This window comes from Gopherus evgoodei, chromosome 23 (genome assembly GCF_007399415.2).
Source record: "Gopherus evgoodei ecotype Sinaloan lineage chromosome 23, rGopEvg1_v1.p, whole genome shotgun sequence".
Taxonomy (NCBI): domain Eukaryota; kingdom Metazoa; phylum Chordata; order Testudines; family Testudinidae; genus Gopherus; species Gopherus evgoodei.
In genome coordinates this window covers 5,970,158-5,985,065 of record NC_044344.1, presented here as the reverse complement: position 1 = coordinate 5,985,065, position 14,908 = coordinate 5,970,158, and the positions used below count along the sequence as shown (strand labels likewise).

The 14,908-nt window shown below is 39.1% G+C and overlaps 2 protein-coding genes across 2 annotated transcripts; both read left to right on the top strand.

The window, feature by feature from the left end:
• The first annotated feature begins 915 nt into the window (after positions 1–915).
• HOXB9 (homeobox B9) lies at positions 916–6,064 on the top strand. Its single transcript, XM_030541671.1, has 2 exons — positions 916–1,489; positions 4,526–6,064. The coding sequence occupies exons 1-2, from the start codon at positions 982–984 to the stop codon at positions 4,759–4,761; spliced, it is 744 nt and encodes a 247-aa protein (XP_030397531.1). The 5' UTR covers positions 916–981; the 3' UTR covers positions 4,762–6,064.
• A 6,527-nt stretch (positions 6,065–12,591) lies between these two features.
• HOXB8 (homeobox B8) lies at positions 12,592–14,288 on the top strand. Its single transcript, XM_030541269.1, has 2 exons — positions 12,592–13,360; positions 13,955–14,288. The coding sequence occupies exons 1-2, from the start codon at positions 12,940–12,942 to the stop codon at positions 14,260–14,262; spliced, it is 729 nt and encodes a 242-aa protein (XP_030397129.1). The 5' UTR covers positions 12,592–12,939; the 3' UTR covers positions 14,263–14,288.
• The last annotated feature ends 620 nt before the right edge of the window (positions 14,289–14,908 follow it).

Genomic DNA, 14,908 nt, shown 5'->3' with positions numbered 1-14,908 from the left:
ATAAAAATCAAAGAAAGCAAATGTAAGTGTTATTAAACTATTTAACCGTCCCAAGTATAACGGGTTCTGTAACAATGCAGGATCCGTGCCACACTGTATTTTACTAGGCTTGTAAAGTTAGAGGAAAGCTTCAAGGTTCAGGCGGTGTATGCGACCATCTGAGCCCTAGCAACGCAATCCTGGGCTTGCACTGGTGAAGTACAGAGACATACATACATTCTGACTTTTTCCATGTTAGACAAACCCAGCTATGGACAATGGAGGTATTATGGTCCGCTCGACAACGTTATGATGTCCGATACATTACAAGAACATTTGAAATTTTAGAGATACTCCGGTCATTTTTCTGTGTTAAGAATCCAACTTTTGACCCATTCCAGACGGGTTAGTGCTTTATAACCAGCCCCTTCCCTAGTTTAACAGCGCATGAATCTCTCTCTCTCTAATAACGAACTTTTTGGCCGAATTGTACATATTCTCCGGCTCGTTACAGTTGCACATGGGTAACTGAATGGCAAAGAATTGCTTCCCCCTCTCTCTCTTCCCAGCCACCCGGCGGTTATTAAAGCTAGAGAGATCCGCGTGTTGGTGCTTTCCCCCCGTTTGTTTCAGAAGCAAAATGTATGAAGGCGTATTAGCCCCACACTGTATGTTTCGTGGCTTTTTAAACTACTGACGTTTTGCAACATTGCATAAACATAAAACAATCCATCCTTGATATGGAATGCAAGGGCGAATGACAGCGCTGTTCAGCCCCCTCGCCTTCGATTGATTTACGTCTCTACTGACGCTTTATCAGGCGCACGAAAAAAGTTTGACCAATCATTTTGCTAGGAGCTCACAACACAGCAGCCCAACTGTACTTTGTTGTCTAGGAAGTTGGAGAAGGGGGTAGAGTACAAATCTAGATCTGTCCTATATCTATAGATATATATATTATTTTTTCCCTTCATTGAACCGTGCTTTGTATGATGTCTGAGAATGTCCATTTCTGGGACTCTTAGCAATTATTATGTCGACTCTATTATAAGTCATGACAGCGAAGATTCGCCTTCAGCTAAATTTTCAACTGGGCAATATACAAGTTCCAGGCAAGCTGGACATAATGAGCATCTAGAATTCCCCTCTTGTAGTTTCCAGCCAAAACCTCCAGTTTTCAGCGCCTCCTGGACTCCTTTGAATCCACATTCTTCTGGTACCCTTCCTTCGGTCTATCATCCATATATTCAACATCAAAGCGTCCCTTCTGATAGCAGGTATCTACGAAGCTGGCTGGATCCAGTGCCCAGAACAGAGAACATACCCGGGCAGGGATCAGTTAAATCAGAGCCTCTGCTGGGGCACCCCGGGGAAGTCCATAAACCCGGAGCACAGGAGTACAATTTAGAAACTTCTGCTGGAAGGGAGGCGATCGTTTCCAATCAAAGGCCCAGCTTCGAGGACAATAAAGTTTGTGAAGGAAGCGAGGACAAAGACAGGCCAGATCAAAGTAAGTTATAAAAGTGAGGAAGTAAACAGTATAAAAGCTGAGGCGGTGCCATAAAACGGGACAATGCAAAGCAAAGTTAAAAATCATGTCTGAAAGAAAACGCTCAGATTACTGGTGCCAACCGAAAGGGCAAGAGAGGGTGGTGGTGGAAAGTGGTGGTGGTGGTGGGGTAGAGAATGGCATTGCTTTGATTAAAACTCCTTAAGCAGCGTCGAACCCAGAGCAAATGCAAAACGCTTGGTCAAACCTTCCTCTTTGCTGCCATGCATTTAAAGCTCCAAAACCGTGGCTTTCCTAGCAAAGGGTGATTTTTGTGGGGAAAGGGAGGAAAAAGGGAAATATTGGGAGGAAAGAGAATGGAGGCTGAAAAGTGGAATAAAGCCGAGGGAGGGGGTGAGAAAAGGAAAAGGTGGAAGAGTTCACGTGGAGAAGTAAACAGCAACAATGTCTATTTCATGCTAGCTGCTCTTATTTTACCTTGAGAGATCCGAAGTTGACGGTCTGCCTCGTTGTTTCATCTGTCACGTTGCCTCTTTTTTTGTTTGTTTGTTTGTTTATGAAATGTAACGGTAGGGTCTGAATCCTTCAGAACCAGGCTTCCAAAGAGGAAAAAGGGGGTCGGAACTTAATTAGGTCTTTATTTGTACTGTAGCAGATTGGTGAACTGTGCAACCTAACCATGTGTCTCTTTCGTGAACTGTTTTCTGCAAAGTGGAGCAAACGCTTGCATTTATAATACATGCATCTATCTAGCTATATAAAACTCTGCATTTATATGCACACACACACACACACAGCTCTAAATACAGAACAAGGACATTCCAGCAAAATATCACGCGTGTTAGCTTCTCGCTAGCTCCTGCTTCTTCATTGTACCTGAAAGGTAAAGCAGGGATCCTCTCAGTCTAGAAAGAGGAGGGTGAAACCAGTCAGGATTCAGCACCGTTATCAATATTTTGCATGGAATGCACACGTTTTTAAAACGAACTTGACAGCCTAATTCATAGTGTATCCAGCCGCAATATTCGCCGAAGGAATATCTCTCCAGCACGTTTGGCACGTGTAATTACACATTGATTTCTCCCCTCTCTTAAATTATCTTTATTATTTCTTTGTTTGCAACGTGTAACAGATCTTGCAATTGCAACTACGTGGTTACAAATAAAACTACATATTCTCCCGGTGTGCAGTGGTGGCGTTATGTCTATCAGTTAACTTACCCCGTGCACAAAAAAGAAAGTCCTATTCTATTGTACTGGGCAGAGATCCAGAACAAACTGCGAGCGAGGTGAATGATTTGGGAGAATTACAGAGCCCAGGCTCGGTGCTCAATGTCCCAGAAACGGAATAAATACAAATCTTGTCCAGGACAGCGTTATGAAGGTGCAGGTATCCACGCTAGTAGGCTGCTCTGTGGTTTCTACGGGTCGTGGTTAAGACGCAAATTTTGTTTTAAATAACAGTTTGATTTTGGTGGAGGTTGATAGAATGCCAGCAAAAACTCTGTGACGGGACTGGAAGAGGGAGCTGTTTTTCAGAGAGCGTTCCCACTGGCTGTTTCAATTGTTCGAAAATATTACATAATAAGGACGCTGGTGCCAACCATAAGATTTTCATTTATTTGTTGGATTTTAAAATCATTTCTCATTGGCTTTCCTGATTAAAGGATTGTAGAGAGTCACGAGATCAACCTCTTTTCCTGTATAAAATGTCATGTTTTTTCCAAGAAGATCTTTTATGAAGAAGAGCCTCTCCGTTGCTATTAAAAGATAGGTAGCAGGACTAACGGTATCAATTATTAACAGCTTTCTTCCTCTTTAATAATTAATTCTGCATATTAGATCAAGTCAATTACATTAAGGAAATAGCCGTGCAAATTTGTAAGATGCAGTACTTACAGCGGGAGAGTAACAGGATTATTTTTAAAACATTCAATACATTTCCTTTTACGTAGAGGAAACATTCTGTTGGTGTGTTGTTGTTGTTTTTTAATATAATACTCCATTTAATTTATGTTAAGGTTTATGGCTTTATCTATAATTTCAGAAGAGGCAAAGGAAGTAAAACAGAAGAATGTGATCTGGTCATAATCTTTTCATTTTATTCCCCCAAGTAATTAGTAGAAGTGTGCAAAGCATTTTTTCCCCAAAAAAATATTTCAGCACACCTTCTCGGTGGCAAATTCACCAGCATACCTTTGGCACCTAAAGTTGGTGTGTGGTTAATGCGAATGGTCTGTCATACTGTATTCAGACTTTCTTTCTGATCTTTGTTCCAAAGTCTTTTTGTCTCCACCTTGATTAGATGAAATTATTGGGAAGTGTTTATAAAATGCTCTTATTTCCAATGCCACGTTAAGCGGGGAGGGGGATTATGCGTAGGTAACTTTGCTCTTTTCTATTGCATTACTTACATTTATAATGCAACTGCAAATGCAATTGTGTTTCTGGAGAACATTGACCAGAGCCCACCGAAGTGGTGTTTATTGTATTAGGACTATTGCTTGGCACTTAGCAAAAATAGGCATGATTTATTGATGCCTTATTCAGAAATAATCTATGTATTTCTTAGGTACAATGCAGATAGGAATGGATATAGTCATAAGTATACACACATATCTGCAAAATATGCCTATAGATGCATAAATTACTCTCTGTCCGTCCACAGACGCACATGTGTGTGGATTTATGCACAAACACACTTACATGCATCGATACACGTATAGGTCCCGATCCTGCAAACACTTTTGCGCGTGCTTAATTGTACTGCCTTGGAAAACACTGGGGCCGCTCCAGGTGGTCAAGTTAAGCACGTGCGTAATTGTTTCCAGGATCGGGGTCCTATACATCAGCCATACGCACAGGTGTGTGGATAGACTTTTGTGAACATATATGTTTTTCACGTAGCCTTTTCCCGGTAACTCATACCTCAGTGGACATTTATTCATATATATATATATTTGATGGTATTATTGATTAAGACCATTCTGAGAAACGAACAGGATACAGAGTATTGACCTTGCTGCTTGTCTTTCAGCCAACCCAGCGGCCAACTGGCTCCATGCCCGCTCCTCCAGAAAAAAAAGATGCCCTTACACCAAATACCAGACCCTGGAGCTAGAGAAGGAATTTTTGTTCAATATGTACCTCACCAGGGACCGTAGACACGAAGTGGCCAGACTCCTCAACCTGAGTGAAAGACAAGTCAAAATCTGGTTTCAGAACCGAAGAATGAAAATGAAGAAAATGAACAAGGAACAGGGCAAAGAATAAGATACAGAAGGCAAAAGCCATGCTCTGTCTCACAGCTTACTCGATATTTATGGGTGATAGCTTCCGAACTATACTCATGATGATAAATAAAACATGGGGTGTCTTTTTGGTTCCAACTTCGCAAGCTGGAAGTTTATAATTTTTTTTTCTTGTTGATGCCAGTTAGAAAGCTACTTATGTGAAGGTGCAAATCCTGATTTAGGACATATTCTGGGTTTTGTTTTTATTCCTTGCTTTTTGTTTTGTTTTGTTTTCATACAGTGTAGACATAGCAGGTCCATAGGCCGTGTTGCCATCCGGATATGATGCCTCTATTTTTAAATGAAAGACAAACAAAAAAAAATCCAACCACCACCACCACCACCTTGTCACAAATAAACACAATCCATGCCCGTGACACATCCCATTGTCTTTCTGTAACCGCGTTAAGGAGAATGATTGTGTTTCTTAACCGATCCCCACCACACACCCACATACATAAGTTGAAGTGGCAAAGAAACAAGACCATTTACTAGACGACAGACAGATTCTTAAGATTTGAGTTTAATTGCATACAACAAAACATTTTCAATTCACCAACTTTATAGCAGTGTATTCGGATTAATGACAGTCAAATATCCCACTGCGCCTCTGTTTTTGTTTATTTTATTTTATTGTTTTAATCGCTCTGTGGTGGATCAGTGACGTTGACCAGAGAATTTAGTATAATCTTAGAAATAATCCTCCCAACCTGGTAGTTTTATACGGGATAATTTGAAAAGTCTATCAGAACAAAAGTGTTAATTGTTTAGCAAAAAACAAACAAACAAAAAACCCAAAAAAAACACAAATAAAAAGAAAAAAGAAAAATAAAAAAGACCATCCCTTCCAACTTATTCCTAACTTTTAGAGGAGAAAACATGACTTTTTCTAGTTAAAAACAAACAGAAAACAAACAAAAAAAAATCCTACCTAAGTAGATCTAAAAGAGAAGGTAAACTTGTGTTCTTAGTGTTAGAGTATTTATAATTTATTGTGAAATGAATTTTCCTAAATAATTAGATTGTTTCAGAGGTCAAGTGCCAAGGCTGTTGGTTGTACTTTGCTTTCCCCTGATATTTCAGATGAGAAGTTTATACTTGAATATTCCCTTCTGATCTGTTAGAAATGAGTTTTACACTTATACCTTGTTTACATGACATTATAATACGTTCTGTTGCATTTTCACACGAAAAAGAACACTTTTACTGGTGGCGTGACATAAAAGAATTGTGATTGTCTTGTGATTGCCTTTTTTTGTGTGTGGGGGTGCATTTAATGTAACAAATATGTATCCTAATTGTTTACAAAAGAGGTCTCATTTCATGCTGGAAGGAACTGAATTCTCATCTGAATGATCTCCTGGAAGTTTCTCTATACCAGTCCAACCAGGACTGTGATTCTCTTATCTCTCTGTAAGATTTAACTTGGGGGGGGGAGGGGGGATGGGATAAGGGTGGGAGAGGAGAGGGAGGGAGAGAGGGAGGTGAGGGAGTAACTTTAGTACAAGTTGACTATATGGTGGGTATTGTAAAATGTGTCTGTGATTGTGTTTCTGTGAACGTTGACGCTTGTTTTATGTTTCCAATGTGGCTTTTTGAGTATATGTTGAGACCTTAAATTGTTACTTTTCAAAGAACGATGACGAATATCAAAATAAACCTATCTTTTTTTTTCATGTGTACATTTGTATACCAAGCTACCAGAAGTCTTTCTAGGAATAACACAATGTATGGTGGCAAGTTTTAATAGCAAAAAACCAAACAAACAAACAAAAAAAAGAAAAGAAATATATTTCTGGTGATGTGTGAGCAAAACAATACAAATCTAATTTCATAGACAAGAAAACTGCTTGTACTTTTAGGAGAAGATTTTTATACTACTTTTATCTGCTGATAAGCGATTGCCCTGTAGAGATTCCAGAGTGATATTTTCATTTTCGGAGAGTGTGCCTGCTTTTCAGATTGTCCAAAGATCAGAGGCAATGGCGTTGCATTTCTGTACACTGCAATTTACACAAGTTTAGTTTTCCCCCATTAAAAAAAAAATCTTTCAGGCGACTAGAAACCAGATCTGAAAATGTTCAAGCCCAATCTTCAAACACTTTTTAAGCCTAGACTTTCTCACGTCAAACTTTCCATCTGTAGCTGCTAGGAAGCCACAGTGGGTTAAATCTAACCTAACTTCACACTGTATGGAAATTTTCTTTCTCAATAGAAATTCCAAAAACCAGGATTTCCCCCCATTTTGAACTGAAAAAAAGGGGGAAAGGATCATTAGTCTAAATCTGGGTTTACTTGCAAAATCATCTGAAATGAAAAGCAACGATTGGGCCTGTTAAAGTTTGGGGGTTTATATTTTGTTTTCCTCTCTCTCTTCATTTAATGAATGACAAATGAACCTAAAGTCTAATTTTAACGGACTAAATATACTGTCTAAACCTGACATATAGTTCCAAACTGATCCCAGATAGGCTTATCTAAACACTTACTATTTAAAAACAAACAAACGATCAAATACTACCCATATCTTAATTCACTTGTTCAATCTACTGGACTCTAGGATATAACATCCCTTTTCACTTTCCTTAGCATTGTGGTAATGAGCGGATATCTTTAAGGCAACCATGAAATGAGTTTTTAAATACGGTAAAAAAGTGTTACTTCATTTTAGTAGAGGATTTGTGTTTTTTTTAAAAGAACAAATTGTTGGAAAACCTGTTTTCTGTTGTACAAGCCCAAATGTATTTTCCACGGATGTTTAATGCTACAAAATAAAAATCGATTTTAGAACAACACCACCTATATCTCACTGTGTTATACTGCTTCATCTAAAATTTCAGAAATATTTCATGTGTGTTTCCCTGAGTTCTACAGTGGCTCGTTAAGTGTATTATAAAGATCAATTTTTTTTGCCTGTGTAGGGAAAAAAAAGTGTCCATGGAAGAAATGAAATGAATTCATTTCCAGGGTATTAAGTCTTTCCTGACTTGTACTTTAACCTACTCCTTTTCTAAGTCAATTTTGCAAAGTATTTCTGAGACCTCCCTTCTTGGGTTAGATGCACCGTTATTTTAAATCCAGATAGGCTACAATGGCCGTGAGGTGAGTGGGGAGTTAAAAAAAAAATCTTTGCAAACGAAATAAAATATTCCCACCTTTGGTAGGAATGATCAGAATCTATAACACAGGATTCCCTTCCCCTAGGACTTGATAAGTAACTCATGATTGAGAAGTCGTTTTTGCAAGTTATGTCTCATGCAGACACATAAGTGCCTGGAAAGTAAAACAAACAAACAAAAAATTAGACCCTAAAGTTCAGATCAGCGGGAAACAACGAGAAATACAGCCAAGAGTCTCTTTCCCCTCATTTTGTTAGCATTGCTCTAAAAGGCAACATTTTACTTGTAAAAGCTGGGGGGCGGGAGAGGGACGAAATCCTCTTTCTATGGGGTAGCCCAAAGAAAACAAAAGAAGTTAAAAGATTTTTGGGAGCTCACTGGAGAAAGAGAGGAAAGGAAGTAACTTGTCATAAAAAAATACGCGCAGTGCGCTGCAATAAAAGAATATGACCGCTATAAAACTTTACAGGGTATAAATTTCTGAAGGTTAAAGAACTAAACGGCTGTAAAGCAAACAGTGCAAGGAAACTTTCAGGAGCTCCTAAATTACTACAACGACTTGGGGATGTGGGGAAACCCAACACGTAAATACTCTTCTTTCAGCCTCAGTCACATACAAAGTTTTTGTTTAAGGGTTGTTTTTTTTAAGGAGTGGAGGTGGGGGGAAGGGAGTATGTTAATTTATTCTTCTTTATTCTTTTCTTGCAGATGCCGTGAAAATCCAGCACTCTGGATGCTTCCCTTTGTTCTTTCTTTCTTAGCCATTCCAGGCTGCCAGAATCCCGAGCCATAAACTCACAACAACAACAACACACATACACGCACAGGCATATACACAGAAGTTCTGGCGAGACGTCTGGGCTTGGGAAGCTCTTTATCTGTTTACAGCCCTAGCCTTCCCCCTCCAGAGGAGAATGCTCAATTGTTTAGTCTCGGAATTTGAAACAATAGAGGTTTTCAGAAGCAAAATCATTTCCCCTGCTTCATCGCTACTAAAATGACTGGATGGTAGGGATACTTTGCAGAAAACTCTGGGGCTTGCTTTTACTTTTTTATAACCATCTATCCCCAAAATTTCATCAACCGTTTCCTGATTTCCATGCTTCACCCCTCCCCCCACAAATAAGTTTTCTCTCCCCCTCCCGACCCCCTCCATCTCTCCACCTTTCCCCTTGTCTATTTTTATTGGATTCATCTGTTTGTGCGGCTAGGGGGATTTTTAATTCGCAGGGTCGCTAGATGGCGCTGTTGCTCCATGTTAAAAATCGCAGGAGGCCGGTTCCTCAGTATTAAGTCTATTTAATAACACCTTGATTTCATTAGAAACAACAAACTGGGTATCGCAAAAGAGTATGAATAATCCTGAGAGATAAAATATAGGGTTAATTATAGCTATTTTGCCGATTTTATAAGCTACATCTATTTTTTCATTGCTTGTGTAAATTATATGAGATTTAAAAGAAGGTAAATCGGAGAATCTGGATGCTAGCAGGATTTGGGATGAAACACGCATCTATTTTAAACGTTCATCTGAGAAAAGCTATTTTTGTCTTCTAGGTGGTTAGTTCGGTTTGTTAGACGACAACATTTTAATTATGCTAACATCTAAGATTTATATTTTCAGAAATGAAAAAGAATGAATCAAAGATTTCGGGGGGGGGAGCGTGTTTTTTTCTTTTAAAAATGCTTGCACGGTGTACTTTCTCATTTGTTTATTTAAAATTGTTTACAGTCCTGGACATTAAATTATTTATAAATAACACATGTTTTATGGGTATTGAACCACTGCATTTTTGCCCAACGGTTCGATTACATTGTTGATTGCTTGCTCAACTGATGCCCATAGATATTTAAGAAAACGTAAGAAAGGAGCCTAACCTCAATATAAAGTTAATAAAAATAGTAAATTTACCGTGCTGAAATACTTAGAAAGATTCCACTGCTCCAGCAACAACAACGATACAAAGTTTTGTATCTGTAAATTCATTTTCATTCTGATCTTTCCCCCTCTCCAAATTATAAAGCAATAATGGTTAAAATATAGTCTCACACATATAGCTAAGGAAGAAGCAAAACGAGGAAACACAATGATACAATTTTAATATAAGATTTCTTTGAAACTTTTGTATCAAAACATTTTCCGGATAAATACTTCTCTTCACAGATACAACAAATTTATGACTTTTCATATAGAATTTTCTGGAACGGAATATAACAAAAGTAAAAGGATACATTACCTAAAGCAATAATTTTCCATGTAGAATTTAATATGTTGTTTACAAATCCAAAATTTAAATAGCTCTAAATTGTATTTAAATACGCTAAAAACCCCAATACATATTTAAATAGAAATACCTGTAAAATTAATAAAAGTCCATTTTATGCACTCAATAAAATGCAAAATAATGAAAAGTTATGTTTTCCGTAGTATGCTTTTTTTCTCTGTTATTTCCTAATAAATCTTTCCTCTACTGGGTATTTATAAATTATCTTCTCTCTCTCTTGTTTTTTCTTATAATAGAAACATTTTCCTTTCATCAGGAATCACCAGTACAGTATATGAATGATTTAAGGTCGGCCACTGATTTCTGATGCATTGATGAATTATACCACATGATGACTACAAAATTCTACTGCACTGGATAAAAATGTTAACTTCCAGGAACAACTGAAGTGACCCCTTCTCTGTCTCTATCTATACCAACATCTGAGTTTATAATATGTTTTATTTTATATAAATATATACAGACACACAAGAACGTAAGTTCCTTTCTGAAAATACTTTTGCCTTTTTATTTGGGATTTTTGTTTGCTTGTTGCTGAAAATAATCATCCTAATTTTTCTGACAAAACACATGCACACACACAAAACTCTGAGATATTTTGCTGTTTACTCAGGTGAACCATCTATCTATCTATCTAGCCACCTTCAACGATGAAAACAAACTGTACTCAATCGACAGTAAAATTGTCTAGAAAAATAAAATCTTTACTTGTCTTTAAGGGGAGAAAAAATCGTATTTATGCTTCTGCAAACACTCCAACAACAATCATTACCTGAAAAGGATTTTGGAATAGGATGAAATTATCCCTATGCAAAATAAAGGAAAATAAATACTAAGGATGGTTTACAACTTTTATTCTCTGATCCTAACTTTCTTTCTTTCTTTCTTTCGTAAAATGTTTCTACTGTCGGTTTTTAATGTAGGTTCTTATGCAAAACAATAGATAGAGTGACTGTCTAGCTGGAACATTTTAACTTTTTCTTATTAGCATTTTGGAAGCAGATGATTGAAAATTGTCCCCCAGTTTGAGGGTGGGCACGAAATAATGTTTCATTCAACTTTTGTGTGTAAGTGTAAGGTAGTTGGATGGAACGGAAAGAAATTTACATGTAGGCAGGGCGGAAAGAAAGATACAGAAGTGTCTCTGTACGTCCCATTGAAGGTTGAAAAACTGAAAAATATAGCTGAAAGTATATGGTGTATGTCAGGAGAGAGGGTGTTAGGGACACTGGAAAGCGTTTAAATTGGGAGGGTTTTGTGCAGTTATTATCTGAAATATGTTTCCGCAATATTTGCTGACTGCGATAAATGAATTTCAAAATCTACCCCCTGTGTGTTTATATTGTGGAAAACTGCAGCGTTGGCATGTTAGGGGTAACTTTGCTCGGTTGTTACCAAATGTCAATAAAATAGAAAGTCTTTCTATCTCATTCCCCTCCCAATCCCACCCCCTCTTCTTCCCAGCTTCCGTAAGCACCGTGTAAAAAAAAAAATAAAAGTTTAAGTTGGTGGGGGGGTGGAGATGGGGGACCAGGCATCAGTTAATGTCCATAAAGGTTCTGTTTTGGATGTGATAAGCGAAACAATTCTTTAGTTTGCCATCATGCCCAGTCACATCTTCAACAAATCCTCTACGGTGGGAGGGAGGGAGGGGGAGATGGGATGGGGCGGGGGGAGCCACAAAAAGTCAATGTTATATATGAAAAACTATAATCATTTTAATTCAATATTGACACCCCAACATCTTGCAATAATGCGAAAGGTTCCAATCGAAACCTCTGTTTTATAGCAGTAGGGGAAGGAACTCGTAAAATCCTAACAGCTTTTATGTAGTGCGGTATAAACAACAACAACATCCCTGGCTTTATTGCGTTTTATAGTTTGTTAAACAGTTTACAGCCTTTTTTGGGGCTATTACAAATGCAATTCCCTTCATGTGATAGTTAAACCTTTATCAATAATAAGGAAATTGATCATTAAAATGTTAAATATGACTACCTCGTTTGTTTTAAAATATGTTTAGGATAAGAAGCTGTATGATTTGATAACTTGTATTAAAATACCAATTACATTTATAGGACCTTTTAAAACTGGTAGCAATTAAATCGTGTTCTTTTACAGTTTTCCAAAGCGACCCTGACATTTAAAAAGGCTAAAACTGCCTCGTTAAAATTTTGAAATTAACGACTGAGCGCGCCTCTCTTTGATTTTCCAACACTCCCCAAAAATCAATCTTTTGGGTGGTCTAGGTATTTGATTTGTTGTGAGGCGAGAGATATCCCATTAATGTAGGTAGTTAAACATATTTAATCCGTATATTCACCCCACCTCTCTCTCTCTCTCTCCCTCCCTCTCTCCCTCTCTGGCTTTTCCTTCTTTATTCTCTCACACTCTTCTTTTCACAATCATGCAGTGCAGAGTCCGTGTGGAGTAAGGAGAAGCCAATGGGATGAGGTTTTGGTAATAGATGCAAATGATCATGAAAAGACACTGCAAAATATGAAACAACTCATTTGCGCCGAAGTAAATCACTGAAAACTGTTTATGAACTGGCATCTCTTCTTGGAAATGTAAAGCGAGAACTCTATAAGTGGCGATTTTTTTAGGGGGGGGGAAGCAAGAATTCAATATCATGCAGGCTTAGAGTTTTGATTATATCCTCCTTTTATATTCCTGGAAATCACAAACTGTTGTTGCTTAGCATCTTAGCTCTTTCTGCGCTAATAGATTCCCGTGGTTTAAAAAAAAATTAAAATGAGCTCTTATTTTGTCAACTCACTGTTCTCCAAATACAAAACCGGGGACTCTCTGCGCCCCAACTACTATGACTGTGGCTTTGCTCAGGATCTTGGAGGTAGACCCACAGTTGTGTATGGACCCAGCACTGGTGGTACCTTCCAGCATCCGACCCAAATTCAGGAGTTTTACCACGGAGCATCCTCTCTCTCCAGCTCCCCTTACCAACAGAATCCCTGCGCTGTAGCGTGCCATGGGGACCCAAGCAACTTCTATGGATACGACCCATTGCAAAGACAAAGCCTGTTCGGTGCCCAGGAATCGGACCTGGTGCAGTACACGGATTGCAAGCTAGCTTCCAGCGGCCTGGGGGAAGAGGCGGAGAATTCAGAGCAGAGTCCTTCTCCTACACAGCTTTTCCCTTGGATGCGACCGCAAGGTGAGGCGAAACAGAAAGGGCAGAGAGGAGGCATTTCCTGAACCCATAAAGTATCCCCTTTCCACAGTTACTTTTTACTGCTTTACGGGGGTAAACTTTTGCACTTGTAAATTGCTTTATAGTTTAATTACCCTGAAGGAGACCTTTTCTTCTCCTTGTGGAGAGCTGGGCTTTCAATGTGGGGCGCTTCCCCTAAAGTTTATTGCACTTTTATAGCCTGAAAGCGCCTTCATTTGAGGGTGGGTTTTTTTGTGTTTTGCTTTGTTTTTGGTCTTCGCCCGGGCTCCAGCTATACGCTGTGCTTTGACTACAAAGGACTGGGGAGAGATGATGATGATGATTTTTGCAAGTGAACCCATTTTTGCTAACCCCGCTCTGGGAGGGTGGGTTGTGTGATTTTTCCACCCCCACGCGCTTTCCTTGAGAGTCACACCCCCCCCCTTTGTAATATTATAGAAGAGTCGGGTCTGTCTCTGTGTTTGTTTCCTGCTTTTGCTTCTGTCTTCGCTCTCCCCCCCGCCTTTCTATTCCGGAGCCTGGTTTATGTATCTTTCAACCTCCTTCTCTTCTCCCCCATCCTTTGCCACCCCCCAGCAGCCGCTGGACGCAGAAGAGGGCGGCAGACCTACAGCCGTTACCAAACCCTGGAGCTGGAGAAGGAATTTCTCTTTAATCCCTACCTGACCCGCAAGCGGAGGATCGAGGTGTCGCACGCCCTGGGACTGACAGAAAGGCAGGTCAAAATCTGGTTCCAGAACAGGAGGATGAAATGGAAAAAGGAAAACAACAAAGACAAGTTTCCCAGCAGCAAATGCGAGCAGGAAGAACTGGAAAAACAGAAAATGGAAAGAGCCCAGGAGGTGGACGAGGAAGGGGACGGACAGAAGGGGGACAAGAAATAAGATTTTTAAGAACTGAGAGGCAAGCACTGAGGGTCTGATGGGATCCTGACTCTTACATTAATGGCAGTTAATGTAAGGGGTGGGGGGGAGGGGAACAATGCATAGAAAAGAGAAGAAAAAACCAACCCTTTTATTGCCGTAAAACAATATAGCTCTAAGCACCCACTTTTCCCGATTGTCCTTTGGTACAATGAACAGTATGCAAAAGAGATCCGGAGGTCTTTCTAGCCTTTCGCCAGTTATTAACTAGTGGTAGTGTATCGCAATAGCTTATGTAAAACATGACTGTGAATTTTCTCTCTCTCTCTCTTCTTTATTGGGGGGGGGGTGGTTGGTTAACTCTGCTTTCAGTGCTATAGGAGTTTATGTGGAATTATATTGTGCACTTTTGAATCCTCCTCCTTTTTGTTGTGGTTCACTGTATGTACCGGAGGTAGCTATTGAAACAGACATCCCGACAACATGAAACTGCCTATTTATGCTGTAGTTCTCTCTTCCTACTCTCTCGCTCTCTCCCGCTCTTTTATGTTGATTATTTTGACACCTTCCTTGCTTCTGTTCTTGGGTTTTGGTTTGGGGTTTGTTTGGTTTTTGTTTGTTTGTTTGTTTACAGTTTTGTGTCTCTTCCAAAAAGCCCTTTATTCCT